General features: G+C 39.1%; 1 protein-coding gene across 1 annotated transcript in view; it reads right to left on the reverse strand.

Moving 5' to 3' along the window:
* The window catches only part of PCDH15 (protocadherin related 15), a 567,896-nt gene that overhangs the window by 207,618 nt on the left and 336,335 nt on the right, over positions 1-23,943 (reverse strand). Inside the window, exons 17-18 of the mRNA XM_046026577.1 lie at positions 23,555-23,779; positions 12,810-12,926 (exon numbers count right to left, since the gene is read on the reverse strand). Coding sequence (XP_045882533.1) covers positions 12,810-12,926; positions 23,555-23,779 — 342 coding nt within the window. The remainder of the gene's footprint in view (positions 1-12,809; positions 12,927-23,554; positions 23,780-23,943) is intronic.

Genomic DNA, 23,943 nt, shown 5'->3' on the forward strand with positions numbered 1-23,943 from the left:
AAATCAAGTGGGTGACTCTGTTCTATTCACCAGGAAATTAAAGAAGAATTGAAAAAATTCATTGACACAAATGATAATGAAAACACAATAGTTCAAAATCTGTGGGACACAGCAAAGGCAGTCCTAAGAGGAAAATATGTAGGGATACAAGCCTTTCCCAAGAAACAAGAAAGATTTCAAATACACAACCTAACCCTACACTTAAAGGAGCTGGAGAAAGAACAACAAAGAAAGCCTAAACCCAGGAGGAGAAGAGAAATAGTAATGATCAGAGCAGAAATCAATGAAATAGAAACCAAAAAAACAATAGAACAAATCAATGAAACTAGAACCTGGTTCTTTGAAAGAATTAGTAAGATTGATAACCCCCTGGCCAAACTTATCAAAAAAAAAAAAAAAGAGAAAGGACCCAAATCAATAAAGTCGTGAATGAAAGAGGAGAGATCACAATCAACACCAAAGAAATACAATTATAAGAACATATTACGAGCAACTATATGCCAGCAAATTTGACAATCTGGAAGAAATGGATGCATTCCTAGAGACATATAAACTACCACAAGTGAACCAGGATGAAATATAAAACCTGAACAGACCCATAACCAGTAAGGCGATTGAAGCAGTCATCAAAAATCTCCCACCAAACAAGAGCCCAGGGCCAGACGGCTTCCCAGAGGAATTCTACCAAGCATTTAAAGAAAAATTAATTCCTATTCTCCTGAAACTGTTCCAAAAATAGAAATGGAAAGAAAACTTCCCAACTCATTTTCTGAGGCCAACATTACCTTGATCCTAAAACCAGACAAAGACCCCATCGAAAAAGAGAATTACAGACCAATATCCTTGATGAACACAGATGTGAAAATTCCCACCAAAATACTAGTCAATAAGATCCAACAGTACATTAAAAGGATTATTCACCATGACCAAGTGGGATTTATTCCAGGGCTGCAAGTTTGGCTCAACATCCACAAATCAATCAATGTGATACAATACATTAATAAAAGAAAGAACAAGAACCATATGATACTTTCAATAGATGCTGAAAAAGCATTTGACAAAGTACAGCATCCTTTCTCAATCAAAAATCTTCAAAGTTTAGGGATAGAGGGTACATCCTCAATATCACCAAAGCCATCTATTAAGAACCCACCGCAAATATCATTCTCAATGGAGAAAAACTGAGAGCTTTTCCGCTAAGGTCAGGAACACGGCAGGGATGTTCACTATCACCACTGCTATTCAACATAGTACTAGAAGTCCTAGGCTCAGCAACCAGGCAACAAAAAGAAATTAAAGGCATCCAAATTAGCAAAGAAGAAGTCAAACTCACTCTTTGCAGATGATATGATACTTTATGTGGAAAACCCAAAAGACTCCACTCCGAAACTGCTAGAACTTGTACAGGAATTCAATAAAATGTCAGGATATAAAATCAATGCACAGAAATCAGTTGCACTTCTATACACCAACAACACGACAGAAGAAAGAGAAATTAAGGAGTTGATCCCATTTATAATTGCACCTAAAACCATAAAATACCTAGGAATAAACCTAACCAAAGAGGCAAAGAATCTGGACTCAGAAAACTATAAAGTACTCATGAAAGAAATTGAAGAAGACACAAATAAATGGAAAAATGTTCCATGCTTATGGATTAGAAGAACAAATATTGTGAAAATGTCTATGCTACCTCAAGCAATCTACACATTTAATGCAATCCCTATCAAAATGCCACCATTTTTTTAAAAAGAAATGGAACAAATAATCCTAAAATTTATATGGAACCAGAAAAGACCCAGAATATCCAGAGGAATGTTGAAAAAGAAAGCCAAAGTTGGTGGCATCACAATTCCAGACTTCAAGCTCTATTACAAAGCTGTCATCATCAAGACAGTATGGTAATGACACAAAAAAAAGACACAGATCAATGGAACAGAATAGAGAGCCCAGAAGTAAACATGTAAGTATGCAGTCAATTAATCCTCGACAAAGCAGGAAAGGATGTCGAATGGAAAAAAGACAGTCTCTTCAACAAATGGTGTTGGGAAAATTGGACAGCCACATGCATAAAAATTAAACTGGATCATTTTCTTACACCACTCACAAAAATAGACTCAAAATGGATGAAAGACCTCAATGTGAGAAAGGAATCCATCAAAATCCTTGAGGAGAATACAGACAGCAATCTCTTCGACCACAGCCGCAGCAACTTCTTCCAGAAACATCACCAAAGGCAGGAGAAACACGGGCAAAATGAACTATTGGGACTTCATCAAGATCAAAAGCTTTTGCACAGCAAAGGAAACAGTCAACAAAAAAGACAATTGACAGAATGGGGAAGATATTTGCAAACGACAAATATCAGATAAAGGGCTAGTATCCAAAAATCTATAAAGAACTTATCAAACTCAACACCCAAAGAGCAAAGAATCCAATCAAGAAATGGGCAGAGGACATGAACAGACATTTCTGCAAAGAAGACATCCAGATGGCCAACAGACACATGAAAAAGTGCTCCACATCACTCTCCATCAGGGAAATACAAATCAAAACCACAGTGAGATACCACCTCACCTAGTCAGAATAGCTAAAATTAACAAGTCAGAAAATGACAGATGTTGGAGAGGATGCAGAGAAAGGGGAACCCTCCTACACTGTTGGTGGGACTTCAAGCTGGTATAGCCACTCTGGAAAATAGCATGGAGGTTCCTCAAAAAGTTGAAAATAGAGCTAACCTATGACCTAGCAATTGCACTACTGGTATTTACGCTAAAGATACAAATGTAGTGATCTGAAGGGGCACATGCACCCGAATGTTTATAGCAGCAATGTCCACAGTAGCCAAACTATGGAAAGAACCTAGATGTCCATCAACGGGTGAATGGATAAAGATGTGGTATATATATATATATATATATATACACATATACACATAATGGAATATTATGCAGCTGTCAAAAGAAATGAAATCTTAAAAAAATGAAATGAAATCTTGGCATTTGCAATGATGTGGATGGATCTAGAGGGTATTATGCTTAGCAAAATAAGTCATTTAGAGAAAGATAATTATCATATGATCTGCCTGATATGAGGAATTTGAGAAGCAAAGTGGTGGTTTGTGGGGTAGGGAAGGAAAAAATGAAACAAGATGGGATCGGGAGGGAGACAAACCATAAGAGACTCTTAATCTCACAAAACAAACTGAGGGTTGCTGGGGGTAGGGGTGTAAGGAGAGGGTGGCTGGGTTATGGACATTGGGGAAAGTATGTGCTATGAAGTGTGTTGTGAAGAGTGTAAACCTGGTGATTCACAGACCTGTACCCCTGGGGCTAATAATACATTATATGTTAATAAAAAATAAAAAATAAATAAAAAATATTTCAATTATGTTGTTTTGTTTTCATTTTACAAATAGGAGAACTCAGGGAAAGAATGATGGTGAATTACCCATGCATGGCTGGCCAGTAGGGGCTTGAGGAGATGAGACCAGCCAATCTCTCTGTAGCCCTGACATTACTTAAAACTGTCCCGGGGTGATGAACTCTGTAAGTTTGCAGGTGGGAAGGGACCATCATGTACCAGAAACAATTAATATAGACAAAAGAATTTCTCAATATATACTGGTGAAATGTGACTCGGCTCAAGAGTGACCAGCTCTTGGTTTGGGCTCCGGGCATGATCTCAGAGTCCTGAGATGGAGCCCCCTGTCGGGCTCTATATTTAGCAGGGAGTCTGCTTGAGATATTCTCTCTCCCTCTCCCTCTGCCCATCCCTCCTCTCTCTTTCTCCCTAAATAAATAAGTTAATAAATAAGTAAAAATACAGAAAATAGTGGGAAAGCATATATACAGTTTTAAAAAGTACAAGTTTGAATTCAAAACAGTAATAGACTGTCAACTCATATGTTACATGTATAAGCAAAAGAAAATTTCATACTTGGAACTCACAACATATGTATCCTTTCTACAAAGTTTAAGACATATAGGAGTAAACCACAAGAGGCAACAAAATACAGATCTTAAAAATGGATGCATCAGAATATGGAAAGATGGGCATAAATCATGCATATGTTTAAATAAAAAAATAAGTATAAATAGTTATTGTAAATGCATCTGGGAAATGGAATTAAAATGCCAGACATTTTCATGCAGAATTCAATTCTTCAAAAAAGATGTGATAAAAATAAACAGGGTCAAAAACAAACAAAAGCGACTTATAGATAAAAGTCATGCCCCAAATAACTCAGACACATGACAAATAAAAGGGAAAGCCAGCTGCAGGAGAGCAGCAGAGGACGGCTTACCACTGAGCTTCCCCACAAGTCTAGTCAACAGAACTAAGGTCATCCACTCAGCTTGATGTCATTCATCTTGCCCTGTCTGTAAAAAAAATCCTTTACCTTTTAATTTTCTTCTCTGCATTGAACACTTCTTTTGCTCTGAACCACATGCTTAGCAGACTTCTCTTCTGCCCCTCGGTCTTTCTGTTTCCCTCCTCAACCCCTGGCCCATCCTTAAGAGGACATAACCTGAGGATTTATTTCCAAGGTTTTCGCTTATCTGGTTACATAGTCTTTCTTGAAGGATGTATTCATTACTCTCATAGCGTCAACTTCAATTGGGTGGCTCCTATTCTGTACTTTTTCTTGGTTCTCACTCCCATATTTTCTACCGGATCCCTCCCTGGCCCTCTCAATGTAGCCAGGTCCCCTTGGCATCAGATGGAAACAGCTGTGGCCACCGAGCATGTGCTCCATCCTCCCTGTGGTGTTGCTGACCTCATGGCCCTTCCTGCCATCTGCCTCCAGCCTCCTCTCAGCACTAGGTGTTAGGCACTCCCTTGTTGGGTGAGCCTATTATCCTGGGAGAGAGAGAAGTTTCTGCCAGACCCAGCACTAGAATCCTGCCCAGATCTGGGAGGACGACATAGCCTTCTGTAGCTGGTGGCACACATGTGTTCTAAAATCATTTAAAATGGACTAAGTCCTACTTTGATCTCATTATTTTCCTCTTAGAAGAGCTTTGTTCTCCATCTACCTTATTTCCACCAACTAATATCCCCAGTGTCTTCATCAGTTGAGACAGAGGGCTGTGATTCACTTTTGATTTTGCTTTTATTTCATCTGTATCTTCAGCTTCCTGCCCAATCACTATTAATTCTTCCATTTCTATTTCAATGACTTTATTATTTCTGCTTTCTCTGTTTCCTTTGTCCACCCTGGTATTTTTTTTTTTTTTTTGAATGATTAAATAAAGCAAATCTGTTAAGTAATCTCTTGGCTTTCATTTATTATTTCACCCAATAAAGACTGCATCTCAGAGACAAATCACTGTTCCACTGTGTAGCTCTGATTTTTTTTTTTTTTTTAAGATTTTATTTATTTGAGGGGCGCCTGGGTGGCTCAGTGGTTTAAGCTGCTGCCTTCGGCTCAGGTCATGATCTCGGGATCCTGGGATCGAGTCCCGCATCGGGCTCTCTGCTTGGCAGGGAGCCTGCTTCTTTCTCACTCTCTCTGCCTACCTCTCTGCCTACTTGTGATTTCTCTCTGTCAAATAAATAAATAAAATCTTTAAAAAAAAAAAGATTTTATTTATTTGAGAGAGAGAGGGAGACAGAGAGAGAGCTCAAGCAGGGAGAGGGGCAGACTCCCACTGAACAGGGAGCCTGAAGTGGGGCTGGATCCCAGGACCCTGGGATCATGACCTGAGCTGAAAGCAGACAACTAATCACTGAGCCACCAAGGCACCCATAGGTCCTACTTTTGTCACTGCTTTTTGTAAGTCTTGAGTAAGCTTCCATTTTTCTATATGATAAAATGCGTTTCACAAAACCATATTTGCTATAGTTCCAGTCTACAAGTGGGTATCTAAGACAGTCCTGATGTTTTGGGGCTACTTTTTAAAAAGATTTTATTTATTTATTTGACAGAGAGAGAGAAGGAGAGAACACAAACACAAGCAGGGGGAGCAGCAAGCAGAGTGAGAGCGATAAGCAGGCTCCCCGCTGAGCAGGGAGCCTGATGGGGAACTGGATCCCAAGATCCTGAGATCATGACTCGAGCCGAAGGCAGACGCTTAACAACTGAGCAACCCAGGTGCCCTGTGGGCTATTCTTTTAAGTAGCTAACATTTATTTAATCAGACATATTCCAATCATGTCACAAAAATTCATGGTCATAAGATGGATATTTTTGGCTCTGCGATTTTTGAATACATTTCCTCTGGCTATTTCTTCTACCCTCACTTAAATGAATTCCCTGTATTATTTTCAGAGTTGAATTCCTGTCTGCTGTAGATTCAGACATCACCGGGACACACTTGTTTCCCCATTCTCTACAGACTGGTGAAATTCTTGCCATTTTTAATACGCACTCCCATGGCTTGACCTCTGTGTCTGTCTTGCCATATTCTTAATTGTTAGGTCCACGATAAATGTTTTCTGATTGATTTATTCATTCAGTAAGTTTTATGAGGTAACTGTGTTGTGCCAGGCACATATTGGATTGTAGGCCTACTGTCTTCATATGGCCAGTGTTTAAGGATAGGGAAGAAGTGTGGAGTTGAGATTTTAAGACCAAGAGTTATCGGTGGCCTGGCTTTGAGGGTTGTTGAGGGCAAGTCCAGATCATGAGAAGCTAAGAAACTCTTTCAGAGGGTCTCTTTCCATTCCCCCCAGATGAACTTCACAATAAAGCACATAATTTAAGCCTAAGGGAAGCTGTTAGGTGAGCTCCAGAGAAGGTCTGCTATATTTCACTCAGTTTCTTTGGAAAACTTGTGTTAACATGTTTAGGAATTATAACCACATGAGGTATATTCTCTTAAAAAAAAATGGTGTAAGTCACTGATATATCACTGGGTGACACTTTTGTAAAGGCTAAAAACAAAACAAAACAAAACAAATAACGCTCAACTTCACAGATGTTACTTACCATTCATAACACAAGAAAAATGCCCTTTTAGTCCAAGTAAGATGGCAGGTTTTTAATTAGAAGAGCAATATTTACTTCTGAAACACTTAAATCTAATATTGATCTCAAGTAATGCTAACAATGTAATTGCTCTTGAAAGGAATCAATAAGTCACAAAAGGAAAATGACACAGGTTCCTAAAACATTAGATAAGCCTTTTCTAGACGTTAATCATGTATAAAATTTCTCATAAAACATTCCCTTTTCTACTCATTTATACTCTCAAATCTAATTATAGCTCATTGTCATTTTAAAGATCAAGTCCCAACTGTCTCACTGTGTGCTTTCTTTCTAATTAAGTATTCGAGACCAGAGGGACACAGGTTGGGGCTACATTAACTCAGTTTTCACAAGCTGACATGCATCACAAAAACAGTTTTTGATAACTATTCCCTGACAGCTTTGATGTGAAGGAAAAAAACAAAACACTGAGCCATGTGCACTTCCTCCCATATACTCCAGGGTCAGTGAACGTGGTTAGTAGGCTCCGAGCTCTGACAGCAAAATTTTTGCTACCTTGCTAGCAATAATCTAAATCCGTACAGAATAACCCCACAAGCCAGTATGTGGTGCGTGATGAAAGTCAAATCTGTAAAGACGTCAATGGAAAAGAATGCAGAACACCCATGTTATCTGGAGACAAAAATATAATCTCAAACTCATGACCCAAAATACTTTGAACTCTTGCCCACAAAGCAAGCAGGTGGCAAATCACAGATACAGATGATTGCTTTTCTTCTTCTGCCCTACCTCTGCTCTTAGACAGCAACAGAGTCACTAACTGGAGAGTTAATGATTTTGACAAGATCGCTGTAATGACTTGGCATTATTTGGTGACATCACATCAATTTAATAAAACATCAGGTATGCGTCATAGGAAAGAAAACCTGACCACCTTTTTTTACTCTCTTAGAGACCAATGAAACTTGAATGATTGAGAAGAATGTTAAAGCCACTTGTCAAAACACTTTAGAAATAATTCTTCAGGCAGCTTGTCTAAACTGAGTGGCTAGTATAGCTCTCAAAATCTCAGCAGAGGCAAAACTAACCCACACTTGTAATTATTGGCCTTTTATAAAAATTATTTCTGAAAAAAAATATAAAGAGAATGCTCAACTGATTTTTTTTTTCAACTGATTTTTAAAGCCAATTACTATTGAGAACTTGAAAGATCTCTTTTAGGGAGCATTTGTATTTTATAAGTGAATATCAAAATCCAAAAAAAGAAGTCTTCCATGTCAATAACACACTGATATATGCAAACAAGAGTGTGACAATGGCTAATATTGAACAAGTTCAACTACTACTTGACTTTAAACAGGAATCCTATAACTTCCTAAAATGCATTAAGTGGAAAGAATGATATAACCATGAGGAAAGGGATCCCCCATGGGTTCCTCATACTTTCTCAGAAATGAGCAAAATGTAAACTTCATTTATTTATGCCAACTTTTCTGCATCTACATGCTCACAAGGGGTCCCGTTCTGTCAGGCGCTTGCCCTGCCCACAAACAGAACTCTTGTATCTCGGGGTTTGGCCTGCAGCTTCTGGAAGAATAAAATATGCAAATGAAAATTACACTTGCAGTTTTGTTTTGTGAAAGTTGGATTGAGAGGTCTCTGGTGAGCAGAAAGAAAAGGTTAGCAATTTTTAATATCCAAAATGATCAGTCATTACCTATTCACATCTCTGTGAACTCCTTCATGCCAACGCTGTCACAAAAGCAAGGTGGAAAATAAAGTCCTAACAGCTTTAATTTAGTGGGGAAAAAAACAAGTCCCTGGGAGGTTGTTTCTTCCCCCCCCCCCGCTCTAGAGCACTTCCGTTTTGTACAAAATGCATTTTATAATTCTTCATTTATATTCAGCAACGGTGTTCTCTTTGGCTTTAAGACCTTATCCAGGTTATCCATCTGATATTTCAAAGGATTTTGTTTTGCTACTTTCTGGGTTAAAAGTAGGTGGTTCTCCCTTCATTTAGAGGAAACACAATGCCTTGAAAAGGAGGTGGCCAGTCTCTTGAGGCGAACGTTATTATTGCTGAGTTGTGGCCATGCCCAGGCTAGGAGGGCAAAGAAGCCTTTCTCCACCTTGCGCACATGTCAGTCTGCTCTGTCTTGCACACGCACCCACCCGCTCTATCTTGCACACACATCCACCCACTCTATCTGCACAGCCCTCAATGGCCAACTAGAGACACCCAAGTTTTCCCATCATCACAAATCACTCAATTTCTGAATATCTGGTGTACTTTGTCAGTTCTGGAGAGTATAGAAATCACTATTAATTTATTAATTTATTCAATTATCTAATGAGTGTTTCCTAAGAGACTGCAAAGTCTCAAGCATAGCGTTGGATGTGGACATGCAAACTGGAGTTAAGGTTTGATTCTTGTCCTCGAGGACCTTCCTTTCTAGTTTGGAAAAGAGACCATTAAATACACATCGTGTTTCCAAAGAGCCTTACACACGGGAGCCCTGAACGGTATCTTCTAATTACAGAATGTTTATAATAGCAACAAAGTAGAAAATACTCAGTAACCTCATTCAAAAAAATACATATTCTGGATTTACGGCACTGACATAAAATTATACAAGTAAAAATCAATCATAATACTTTTGAAAGTTGTGCAATATGAAATTTATGTTCTGAATATTTTCACGGAATCGAGATTTTATTTCTGATTGGTGTAGGTGTAACCCAGTTGCAACTATGCTAATGTAAGGGATCCAGCTTGCCGGCAATCGCTGGAAAACTCAATGCTGAACACTGGTTATGCAGAAGATTGCTGGTGTGTCAAGTATCAGCACTGAGCCTGAGAACATGTCAGAAAGAATAAAATCAATAACACAAGAAACACCAGGTGTTGGCAGGGATGCGGAGAAAGGGGAACTCTCATGCACTGTTGGTGGGAATGCGAGCTGGTACAGCCACTATGGGAAACAGTATGGAGGTTCCTCAAAAAGTTGAAAATAAAACTACCCTATGATCCAGGACTTACACTACTCAGTTATTTACTCAAAAAATACAAAAACATTAATCCAGAAGGATACATGCACCCCTATGTTTATAGCCATGTTATTTACAATACCCAAATTACAGAAGTGTTCCAAAATCCATCAACAGATGAGTGGATAAAGAACATGTGGTATATGTACACAATGGAATATTAGTCAGCCATAAAAAAGAATGAGCTCTCACCATCTGCATCAACATGCATGGAACTAAGAGTATAATGCTAAGCAAAATAAGTCAGTCAGAGAAAGACAAATGCCATATGGTTTCACTCATACGTGGGATTTAAGAAACAAAAGAAACAAACAAAGGAAAGAGAGAGAGAGAGAGAGACCAAGAAACAGACTCTTAACTACAGAGAACACTGATGGTTACCAGAAGGGAGGTGGAGGGGGGGAATAGGGGAGGGGGATTCAGGAGCTCACTTGTCACGATGACCAAGAGTAATGTACAGAAGTGTTGAATCACTATATTGTACACCTGAAACTATTCTTCTACTGTATGTTAACCACACTGAAATTTTAGAATAAAAAGCTTAAAAAACTGAGTCTGACAAAATGCATATTCCCTAACTGAAATAAGTACACTCAGTATTTCCACTGAATGACTATCATCTGTCTTTCATCTACTGAAAAGCCAGCATTAGTTGTTAAATGTGAGAAACGACTACTGGGGATACAAACCCAAGAACTTCTTAACAGAAATATGGAATTTGAAACTGGTAAATTTCCATAAATTTCCATACACATCAGGCTATAAAAAAGGAAGGATCCAAATGTGGTAAATGAGACTCAAAGCCTGGACTACCCAAAAATGTGCTATCTACCCTTGAAGGGAGTAAGATCTTAATCTTCAAACCCATTTAAGGGAATAAAAAAATGAGTAACAAAATCTAATTTCCATATTGAACTATTCAAACATTTATCTCACCGCAAATTGAGGGCCTCTCTCTAGATATTTTACATAAATAATAGCATTTCTTTATGGAACAGATAACAGACCGAGACAGCTTCTCTCACATCGGTGGGGTGATCTGAAGGTCCAGCCAGGTACCAGGGTGGCAGGTGCCAAAAGGAAAGTGAGGATTTTGGCATCAATACCAACACTTGGGGTATGTGGCACATAGGGGATCAGCATACCTATATTTAGTCTCTTATCATTAATACCATTAATCTTAACACTACCTTCCATTCTGTGCTAATAAAAATTTCTTAGAAATACGAATTTTGGGGGGGTGCCTGGGTGGATCAGTTTGTTACACATCTGACTCCTGATTAAGGCCCATGTCATGATCTCAGGGTCCGAGTCCTGGGATTGGATGGAGCCTTGTGTTGGGATCCCCAAGTCAGCGGGGAAGTCTGCTTCTCTCCCTCTGTCCCTGACCCCACTCACACTCTCTCTTTATGTCTTAAATAAATAAATCTTAAAAAAAAAAAGATATATGAGTATTTTAAGATGCTGGGCTTGTTTATACTCATTTAGTACATTGTGTTTTAATTCCTATGAGTAGTTCTGTTTTTCCTAGAAGATTCTCCGGTCTGGAGAGCAAAAACTGGTTAGCACAATAATCAGTATAGACTTGATGTTCAAAACACATGCCTTGGAGAGAACTGAAAGTGTACTCTTCATTTCAAAGTAGTTTCTACCTCTGGCAGTTTATATATATATTTTTGCTGACAGTTTATATTAAAAGCAGATATAGCACCAATTTCATATTCACCATATTGACTAGTGTGTCCAAATCTACGAAATTTTGCCTCTCACATTTCCCAGAATGCAATAAAACAGTTTCAAAGATATTCTAACACACTCAAGAAAAGGAGCTTCTGACAGAATGTTACTGCTTTCATGTTAACATTATTATTTTTCAAGACCTTATCATCACAAAAGACTGCATATGACCTGTCGCAGTTGAAGGTGAAAAAAGTTCTGACAGTCATTCACCTTTTATTAAATAAACAGCATTACACAAATACTATTTATATTAGCCATATGAAACAGAACTCCTAGATTGCTTATAAAATTCGGGTCTTTCTCTATTTTCTTCTTTTTCTAAAATGTCTTATTTGATATTTTATTTTTGTAGAGGATATCAGCCACTGACTAATGGTGGAAGCTCACTCAAAAGTAAAACATCTAGATCTTCATTATTTGGCTATTAAGAGATTAATTAATATTTATAAAGTGCTCACATTATTTATACAAACTATTTTACATAGGTACTATTTTTTCTACATGCGACTTTTCATCATCAACATAATAACATTAAGGAAAATCTACCTCACTTCTGTTGTAATGAAAACCCTCTATTTTCGAAGGCAATCTGGAATATCTCAAAAGAGGTAAAATTCTGGATAATAAAGACTGCATTAAATATGTTCTAAACACCATATTAATATTTACCAAAATTACCAAAATTAATACATTCGACATAAGCATTATGTTATGTGACTAAAATGGAAAACTCTTAAGGATGAAACCTAAACCAATTAAACTAATCTTACACTGTCCTAAATAAAGAGCCCTAAATAAAGATACTGACTCTGAACACAGAGAACTTCTCCAGCTCTATTTATTATTCATGTGGGATACATTGGCGAATAGCAAATTCTGAATTCCAGCAACATAGAAGGCATCTGCTTAACTGTGTTCAATAATAATTGTGTGAAGTGCGCTTGTCCCCATGGGCGCTACAGGTGAGCACACATGAAATGACTGGGGAGGACAGAGTGGACTCAGACTGTCCGAATGTGTGTCTTATGTGAGCATGCAAGGTCCTCTCTGCTAAGCTCCCGAGTATCCATCCCTGTCCCTTACTTACATGGGGGTCTGCGTCTTCGGCATAAACGGTCGTGATGGGTGTGCCCTTGACAGCGTCTGGAGCCACCATCCCCTTGTAGATCCGTTTACTAAATACAGGAGGATAATCATTCATATCCTGGAAAACACAATGAAGAGTTTAGAGCTGCTGGTAACAGTGGGTTGGGGACACAGTTATGAGACTGGCTCCTGCTCTTCCTATCACACAACCTATTTGCCACCATCAACCTTCCACCCTCTCAATCCCGTGATTCTCACTGCAGAGCCGTGGCCCAAAGGAAGCTGGCAGAACTATCCAATATTCACGCATGAAATAGCATGCCACTCCATAAATGGTCTGAAATTATGCCTTCTGGACATGGGAAAGATGTTTGCAATTTTCCCAGAAGGTAGTTCCAGTGGTATGAGGTGGTTCTGAACTCTGGAAACAGGGATGGGCAACTTCTCTAAAAAGGGCCATTCTATGACACAGGTGTCAAGGATGGTGCCTTCTTTGTTGTGTTGCTGTTCCTTTTCCAAAAAAAATAGCCCACTAATGTTTCTGTTGCCACTGAAAATTCTGGATGTACTTAGCATAATGGGATAATTAGTGCATTTCAAATGCAAACTATGAAACAGCCTTTGATGCCATCTTACATTTTTACAAACATAAAATGGTTCAAGAATGTTTTCCCTATAACACACTACAAGAATGTCACATAGAATTAGATGTTCCGATAGACAGAAAACAATGGTGATTTACTGCAGGAGGTTTTCAAGTTAATTTATAGGCATCTATTTTATTTTTACAACTCAGTGATATAAGTGCATTGTTATTTATGTAGTATCACTCACTAAACAAATAATTATCAAGTTCTTCCCATTTCTACGACTCAGTGCTAGGCACTGGGTCTACTGAGGTCGCTCAAGAAAATGATGGTCTTCACTTCATGTCACTTACTTGCCATTTGACAGGCAAAGACACCGATTTGGCAGACAGTCGTGACTCTGCCTAAATTAATCTAGTTATTTGACAGAGCCAAATTAATAAATCTGGTCCTTTGAGAGCAAGACCATTTTTTCCAAAACTATTTTATGTTTTATAGAGAAATACATTTTAGTTTTTCCTCAAAATAATGCTTCTTACCATGGCTGATCTGTATTTCTTAAATTTACTTGTTTTTAAAATAATCACTACACCCTGAATTGTTTTGGGTACTTTGGGTCAGACACATTTGAGCTTAAAGCTGAATGTGTTAATTATCTTACTCCCCAGGTCATCTTTTTCTCACTTGCTATTAAAAACAAAAGAAGAAAATTATTCTACACAGTTTTTAATATCTGCTCTGATACAACAATTTCCCTGTACAATGTGAATTGGAAACCCACTAATTAACTGAATATAAACACCTCTTTTTGCAAAGAGGTCAGGATAATTATCTGTTACAATCAAACAGCATTTGCTTTTATATTCATAATAGAGTTGACTTCTGAGTTGTAAATATGAGAAAATCTGCAGACTTTAATGAAAAATAAGAGATCTTTAAGTGTAAGCAAAACTAAAAAGTAAAAAATACCATTTCCTGGGTTTTGACATACAGTCTTCATAACCTTCCGTGAACAAAAAATGAAAAAGCTTCTTTTATAAATTATGACCTTTAGAATCTGAACAAGTACAAGACATTGAAAGCACCATCCTCGATAATGAGGATGGTGGACGGTATTGATCTTGGGGTTTCAGGCAGGGGGTACATATATAAAACATTTGCACGCACACTTTGTCCTGCTCTTTTCAAGAGCGCCAATTAATTTAATGAGTTAATCTTGTAACTAAAGGGGTGGAAATTCCTTTGCACCCAAAGTTGTAACTTCTGAAGGTCAGAAAAGAAGGGACCCAACACTGGAATTTTTCTATACACAAGTTCCCAAGGTCACGCAAACTCAATATGTCCTGATAAATTTTCTTCTCCTCCTCCTCTTTCTTCTTCTTTTCCTTTCTCATCTCAAAAGATACTTACAACCTTATTGGTATAAGATACTTTTGGTACTTTGATTCTTCAGAGGAAAAAAAAAGGCATGTGATCTTCTACTTGTCATATAGTTGCTAACAGTACTCAGTACAGTGCCCCCCCTCCTTTTACCCCTATCAAAGTATTCACTAAAGTCACATTCTAACTGCATCTGTAGTGGTTGTTTTCTATAATCCGGCCTCACAGACTGATTAGACACAAACCTAAGCAATAACAGAGGGCTCACAGGACTGTTTCTTCTCCCCCTTTCCTTCCCTTGCCACTGGCAGGACCAAGAATAAACCAATGCCGCTCCTATGGGAGCCTTCTCTCTATAGTACATTGTACATATTTTGGGGTTGCAATCTTTTATCATAGCTCAGACGTTCTTGCACAATGCATGATTTCAGATGAGCAAATTTATTGAAATGCGATGCCAACAGGCATAATCAATAGCTCGTTATATTTATGCTCTAGGGATGGCTGAAGAAAAGTAGACAGTAATCTGCTGTGCAAATGCTCTGTTACGCAGCAAAGGAGCAGTTACACTCTCTGTACAGGTTGTTTTCTGTTGCCCATTTTCCACTAGAGGGTAGTATTGGCAAAAAGAAACATAGCCTCCTCTGCCCACTTGCTAACAGTTTTATCACGAAGACCCTTAAAAGTTTCCTTTCCGGGGTTATAATCTTTGTTGGTCTGAACAAAAATTATGGTTCATGTTTCTAAAGAGTATTCTGGAGGTTGGCATGGTTCTCATCTAGAACAACCCTATGCTCTTCTCAGAAAAAAAAAAAAAAAAGTTCCGGTCAGTATATCATTTGCTTCCATATCTCAAGCAAATAAAACAGTACCTGAAGGAACAGTGAGCTACAAAGAAGAAAATATGAGTTCTACTTATTTATTTTCTAAATTAAAGTCTAAATTAATTACAGAAACCATTGCTACTTTTGCAGACCAAGGAATGCATTTAAAGAAACTTTGTAAATGAGCATCCCAGGGAACCAGGAATTCGCTGGGGATCTTGCAAATTAATGGCAGGTTTCCACAAAAAGTAGAGAAAGAGATGGTAAGAATTTTGAGTTTCTGGAATAGGGGGTAAGAGCTGTTCTTGGTAAGAGATTTTCCAGACCGAAGAGTACTAGATGTTTATACTTCAATCATCTTTTTTAGAAGGATGAAGATACAGCAAACACCAGCGTTCATCCTCAGCTCTCAGGTACGCTTGTCTGGGGATACGGGAATGGGGCGCTGGTGGCTGGGGGGACTCCCACAGCTTAGCACGGTCCACCTACAACTGTTTGCTGCCTGTCCTCTGAAATGCCTTGAGGCTTGAGAAGCAGATGACCGTCTTTCCTGGTGCATGGTGCCATGGACTTCTCTGCCTGTTCCCAGGTCCCCTCTCCACTGCCAGACCTCTTCTGGGTCTGACCAGCTGCACTGACCCAGCTGCTGCCTTCTGCTGTTTGCTCCCTCCTCCAACTTCTACTTCTCATTTTTGTCTTATCCAACTTTGCTCCCTTCTCTCCCCTCTCCCTCTGCGCAGAGGATCAAAATAGGCCCCATCTCCAGCCAGACAAATCTTTTTTTCTGTTTTGCATGGGGCAATCCTAAACATACGTCATAAACTTACTCAACTTTCTTTTTCTTTTTTCTTTCTTCTTCTTCTTCTTCTTCTTCTTCTTCTTCTTCTTCTTCTTCTTCTTCTTCTTCTTCTTCTTCTTCTTCTTCTTCTTCTCCTTCTCCTTCTCCTTCTCCTTCTCCTTCTCCTTCTCCTCCTTCTCCTTCTCCTTCTCCTTCTCCTTCTCCTTCTCCTTCTCCTTCTCCTTCTCCTTCTTCTTTTTGCCTCAAAACCTGCCCTGGAAGCTTCTCTCTTAGAAGTGTGAGTTTGTTTTCATTTTAGTTTGGTTTGATTTCTGAGGGTGTAGTTATTCTGGGTTCTTGAGGGGCTGCAAACCCCCGATTCAGACGGGATCAAAGCCCTGCTTTGCCACACCAGCAAAATGTACCTAGTAGCATTCAGTAGCACAAATACTGATGGAGCTCCCTCTAGGTGTTGGTCACCACATTAGATGGTGGGGATCTCATTACCGCCAAGAGAGGCACAGTGCCTGCTGGTACTGAGCTGATGGGTCAGAGTGGAAAGCAGAAATTAAATATATAATGCTGGGCATGACGAATTTTATGGAAAAAAAGTATAAGGATGTAATGAGAGAGCGTAGTAAGGAATTTAACTAAATTTCACACAGGGTGCATCTCTGTCACCAAAGCAACTGCTCCATCACTCACGTCCTCCGGCAGTTGGGACCGTCCTTCTGTGCAGTGGACGGTTGCATGAGGAGCACAAGGCTGGGCAAGGTTGACCAAGTCACAGCTCTAATACATAATTCCATCCCCATCTAGTTTCTCAGTTTGGGAATGATAATGTGGGGAGAAGGGAGCTGATGAGCTTTAGGGATGTTTTCCAAGCCAGGAAGCTATGGGCAACTGAAAGACTATGTGCATGATCTGAGCTAGAATCTTCGAGCAGATTCTGTCTTTCTTTCTCCAACGTGCTGCGGAATTGCATGTGCATACTTTATGGTTACTGTGCATCAGGCTTCATGCCAGGTCTGCTCGATTTATCATCGCATTGAAATATATGAGCTATTTTATTTCTATTTTAATTATAAAGAAACCAAAGCTTAGACAGGTCAAGTTGCTTGTGGTGATCCCGCTATTAAGGGCAGACCCAGGACCTCATGCTGGCATGTGAGACCCCACAGGAGGCATTCTGATATTCGGACATGAGAAGAAAAGGAACTGGCCTAGCTGTTAAAAGATTATGTATCAGATGTTAACTAAGATGATGTGAGCAGGATGTTCAATAAAAGTCCACAATAACTTTTTAAAGATCTGTGGTCAAAAATACTTTACAATTTAAAAATTCTTTCAAGTAGCCATTACATTTTTATCTTGGCAACCTGATATGCTTCTAAACATTGCATAATACTAATCTATTTCCCTGAAGATAATTTTCATAATTATTTACAAAGCTTCCTTTTTTTTTTTTTTTGCTTAAAAAAAGAAAGAGACTTGCATCAGTTGAATTTGTACATTTAGAACAACAATTAACTCAATATTTAACCCTACAGTTTTTTTCACTAAAAGCTAAGAAAATTTTCCCCAAATTTCATTCTTTGGAAAGCTACTCCTACCAGAAGCTTTATAAACAAAAAGAATCCCATAATTCCACTATGGAAAAATGTGGGAAATCATTTTTTATTTTCTTGAGAGTCACAGTGTACACCAGCTTATTAAGGACTTTTAGAGGAAGGCATGCAGTGGAGACATCGGTTTACTTCTGTGTGCCTCAGCATTTCCCAAAGCCATTTGTCTATGAAATTCTTTGTCTATGAGACACCCCTTACCATATCTCAAGGAGCTCATGCTCTGTGGAATCTTTCCTGAGGGACCTTGAAGATAGTGCAATATTGAGGGCGCACACTGTGGCTATGTGGAATATTGACTTCGGTGAATTAAAGGTTTCGGAGAATATATTGAGAATTCTGTTGCATAGAGAGTACCCCCAGTTTGTGGCAACCACGGGAGGCAGGGGGACAGATGCCAGGGATGGTGGTATCCACCACTGGCAGGGCTTATCAGCATCTCCTGCCCCCACCAGGAGGCAGCTTGGTTTTGGAGACTTCTGGCAAACAGGAGAATGTGACAGTCGCTGAGGAGTAAAAGAACTTAACTGTGTGCATGAAGTAAAGCACTTTCCTGGGATTCCTGGAAGCCAGTGGGTGATATTTGAGGAACCAGGATGAAGACCCACAGAAATGTGAATTATTACTGCTAACTCTGGGCAGGTACCTTTTCATTTGTTTCCGCCAGTTTGGTTGTTTAGGGGAAATATGTCACAGCTTAGTCGTAAAACTCTGCAATAGCGGAGTATGCAGATGCTGTGAGAATTGCTGTAAGAACGCTGCCCCTTGGCATGCTCTTCCTGATACATTCGCATTCTTCAAACTTGCCAGTGAATACACCAGAAAGATGACACTAATAAGGATATGATAATGGAGAATAGACTAAAGAGGAATATTTGAATGCCACAGTCCAAAACAAGTATTTTCTCCAGTTTAACCAGCCCTCAGGGAAAAGTCAGCAAGTGGTAAAAAATAATGATTGACCCAATCAACCCAATGAGATCCCCCTACCTGGCTCATTGCAATCCTCTTTTTATTCAATTTTCTCCCTCCCAAGAAAGGGAAGGAGGATGCTATAAATCTTAAACTCTCCAGAGCTTCCTCTGACTGAATGAAATCCAGGGCTCTGCCCATAGGGTCACCATGGAACATCAGTGGCACATCACCACCTGTCAGGTGTCTATGGAATGACAGTGCCGCCTTGGTACTCAGCGTTGAGATTCTCTCTAGAAAAATTATCCTCATTCCTATATTTTATGGGGATAAGGACATTTGTCTTCCTGCTGGGGAGAAAACACCTCTGAAAGATGAAAACTAGCTCCATCTTCTAAGACTCCCTGCATTTCTCAACAGTTGGTCCTCATGGATATTATTTCACTTCCGGTCCTTCCAGTTCTCCCTGCCTATGGTCATATCTGCACCTGTAAGACAGGCAAACACAGCTGGTGAGCCAAGTCTCCTTCCTGCATGGAAGGGTCTCCCTCATCCTCTTGTGCCATAGCCATTCCCTCACCAGGGTGACAATAAACAAAAGGACTTAGGCCATCTGCTCGTCTTAGACAATCCTTCACGAGGCTGCCCAGTATCACAGAGCCATTTACACATTTCGACTTTTCTGACTGGTCTTCCACTTTTGGTTTATCACAGAAGATAGACCTTTTCTTTCTGCATATTCCTATATTATATTACAACTCCGTTTGTAAGGATAGATTTTTCTCTGGATTATATGCCTGAAACTGTATTGAATTTGATTTTTATTTTTCAGAGATTTACTCACATCATCTAATTTACCATTATATATTCAATTATCCAGTATATGCAGTAAAATGTACAGTGAAGAAGGCCTTGTGTTTCCGTGTTCTGCAGAAACATTGCAACAAAAACACATATTATACATTTGGTCATCATTGGTTTTGTTCTGGATCACTAAGAAAGCACTCTGCGGGTACCTATGATAAAATTCTACTTTCTTTCTACTGTTGAAATATCTTTCTTTCCAAATATCACTTCAGCTTTCCCACTCTCACTCCAATTAGAAATGTTTGATAGACTAGATATTAAGCATTTGATTTTTTTCTTCTTCTTTACAAAAGAAAATTATGTGTCTTCTCATTTTCAAAGAGAGATCTTCAAGATGCTTTCCCTGTGGTGACTGTTTTGGGTAAAGATATCTCTTAGCAAGTACTATGCAATTATGTTATCAGCAAAACAGCTTGTCATACTGCAAGTAAACAGAACAATGACAGAAAATCTGCATGCTTGGGAAAGACCTACATTTGTGGAGAAATGGGAATTGTATTCCATTCTTCCCTTCAAAACAAACAAGTAACAATGTTTTTATGGGCTCCAATATTAGGTAATAGTTTTAAAGCTCTTCTCTGGGATAATGTCACCCTGAGCAACCAGAAGAGAGAAAAGCAAGTGTCAGCCTGCATTTGGGGAAATGTTCTGCAAATTTTATTATGCTTTCATCACCTTGAAAAAAGGACGTGGCATTGGAAATGTCTAGAATTGGGGCGCCTGGGTGGCTGGTTTAAGGGGACAACTCTCGGTTTCAGCTCAGGTCATGAGTTCCAAGGTTGTGAGATCAAGGCCTGTGGCAGGCTCCATATTCAGCATAGAGTCCACCTCGGATTCCTCATCCCGTCCTCTCCCTTCCTCTGTGCTCCTCCCAGCCTGTGCACGCTTGTGTGTCTTCTTTCTCTCTCTTAAATAAAGAAATAAAATCTTTAAAAGAAAAAAATGTATCTAGAATTGAATGCTGGTTGACTAAGTTTTATCATAAATGTATAATGAATCAGAAATAATTTAGTACAGGTCAGGATGACCTGACCAATGAAACCGCTTGATTTCTCTAAATAAGATATTAAGCAACGGAGACAACAAAAATTGGATCAACACCCTTCCGCTTCTGAAGAAAGAATGAGTCTATTGATGAGCAAACCCTTTCCACATGCCAATGTGGTAGCCTTAGGGGACACCCATATATTAAAATAAAGGGGTGATCAGGGAACATGAAATCCAGTTTAAGAAACTTCAGTCCCAGGTAGAGACCAAGACTTATTTAGAGCACTTTCTGCTTGATTAGATGATATTTTTGGATCTAATCCAACTCCAAAGACTTCTATTAAAAAAAAAAAATCCAAACAAATCAATCTACACTGAATCCAGAGCAGCCAAGTCAGAGTCTGTGATGGTTTAGATGATGAACCATCTCGTTGATGAACCACACCCATCCTGAGACACAAGGCCATCCCACTGAGTATCCATCTGTGGGTCTAGGAAGAATGTGCAGAAAGTCATTAGTGGCAAGTCTTCTCTTACTGTTCAAAACAGCCAAATAAATGGCCATTTTTCTATCTTTAATTTGTGTGTGTGTGTGTGAGTGGTCACTTCCATCAAACCACAGGGTTAGGCAAGTGTAGACAGGGTAAGATGGCCTAAGTTTTCACTTGGTCCTGAGCCATTCTGCCATATTGTTAGTTCACTCAGGTCAGGCTTATCTTAGCCTTCTTCATTTCTTTACTTGTTGAGATATCTTTGTAAATAAAACATTATCATGTCCCTAAAGTATTTTTGTAAACAGATTTCTAAATGTCTAAATGTCATACCACAATAGTATGGCAAAATTGTATTTTAAAATATGAACTAAAGCTTCTTGGGCCATCAGTGATTGATCCTTCTCCAATCCACTGGAACGTCAGTCTTGGGAAAGAGACACACAAACTGAATTTAGACCCAAAGAAAGAGTCTAATAACTCAAATCTCTATTCCCAAAGAGGACTTAATGTTGCATAAAATTTTAACTCTCTGAATATATATATATATATATATATATATATATAATTTCTTAGGCTAGAGAGACACACAATGGAAGAAGTAGGTAAAAAGCCATTGTGGATGCCTGAGAAAGAAGGAAGTCAGACCCTGATAAGACTCTCCAGATAGCTTTCAGGCATCTGAGAATAGAAAGGATGCATGTGTCCCAATAATTTAGGGGAGACAGCAAGTTCCCAGGGAAGAAATATTAGGTGTCCACTGGCAGGCCAGCTAGGTCAAGTGTAAAGAGGAGACTGTAGAATAATTTCTGTGTCCCTGTCCGACTGCAGGAGTATCTATAAAACAATAAAACAAAAAAAAAAAACTAAAACCCAGACCTAAAGACCTTATAGTCACTAACATTAGAGTAGTTACGTATATGATAAACAATGTCATGCTAATTCTATATTGGCACAGTCTCTAACAATCTTCTGTGTATTCATACCAGTATTTTATTGTCTAAGAAAACCAGTAGTATGTATGAGTTATCAACTAAACAATCAAACAAAAACACAAAAAAGTGATTATTTCTTATTCCATTTCCATACTGCAGTAACCTACAAAAATGAACATGTAAAAAACAAAACAAAAAATGCAAAAAAAACAAAACAAAACAAAATGAGCATAGTAGAAACATTGTCTATGACTTTATACACCTTATGACCTTGTGTGCCTTATGAACTTGCATTCATCTCCTCTCTCTTGAGAGAACATTTCAAGAATTGGAGACATCCCCAGTACCTAACTTCCTTTCATTCTAAGCAAAAATCCATCTGCAGAAAAGCACTGGTGATGTCTTCCCCATGGGACGAGGGCTCCTTTAGGAAGGAGCAGAGCAATCTGACAGTTTAGGACACAGCTCAGGTGACCTTTACCTACACTAATGTTTGAGAACTGATAAATCTCTCCTCATGTCTTTTTTTAAAGGCACACCTGAAAAACACTCAAATCCCAAAAGGTCGAAGATACCATGCTCTCTGAGGCAACCACTTGGCACTTGTTATCACAATGAATGAGACAGGAAATCTGGCATGGCCAGCGAAGGCCTCATGGTCACAAACCTTGAACATGGCTGAGCTGAGCTCGACTCTGATTCCATTTAGTCGCAAAGCTTATTTCATTCCAGAATCACAGCTTACAGGCTAATTAGCTCTGGGGCCTTAGAACTCTTGCCTTTCCTGTAATCTTTTCTTTTTAAAATTTTTAAATTGAAGGGTTTGGATGAAATTATTATCCCTGGTGCTGTGAAATTTGGAATAAACTAGTCTGGAGAAATTGGGACTAGATTAAAATCGAAGAACTGGGGAGCCTGGGTGGCTCAGTGGGTTGGGCCTTTGCCTTTGTCTTGGGTCATGGTCTCGGGGTCCTGGGACTGAGCCTCGCACTGGGCTCTCTACTCGGTGGGGGACCTGCTTCCCTCTCTGTCTCTGCCTGCCTCTTTTCTTGCTTGTGATCTCTCTCTCTCTTTCTCTGTCAAATAAATTTTTAAAAAAAATCTTTAAAAAATTAAAATAAATAAAGCTATGGGAACATTTGGGCAGCCACAGTGGTTAAATTCTTATTTAGTATTTCATTCAAATGTATGTATCCTACTTCAACAATTCGGCTACTTCTCAAGTCTAACACATTCCAGACTGTATGTTCTGGGTCCAGTACTACTGTGTTTTTAAGAATAGCAGCCCTGGATATTTAATATAGTTCAAACTCAGAAGAGAGTATGGAGTTAGCCACCAGGAGTCATCCGTGCTCCTTACCTTTACTATCACTGTGACGGTAGCAATGCCAGGTGGCATCGTTCCATAAATATCGAAGGCCTCCACGAGAAATGTGATGCTTGCTTCCTGCTCTGGAAACGACTCATAGTCCAAACTCCTTAAAAGGGAGAGTTCTCCTGTAAATGGATGCAGTGCAAAAAAGTGCTTTACTTCCGGGCTTCGGATCCGATAAGACACATTTGCTCCGAGGTCAACATCCTTAGCCTGTAAGAAGTAAAGCAGAAGGATGATGGTATCAGTGGTATTACCAAACTGGAGGAATGCAAGGCTGATGGAGGTCATGGGTCAGCACCCAGGACAGCATGAACTTAACAATGATCACAAGGCATGTTTCAGAGACAAGCATGTTTGTTAAGTAATTTACCAAA

The sequence above is a fragment of the Meles meles genome, chromosome 13 (assembly GCF_922984935.1).
Source record: "Meles meles chromosome 13, mMelMel3.1 paternal haplotype, whole genome shotgun sequence".
NCBI classification, from domain to species: Eukaryota; Metazoa; Chordata; class Mammalia; order Carnivora; family Mustelidae; genus Meles; species Meles meles.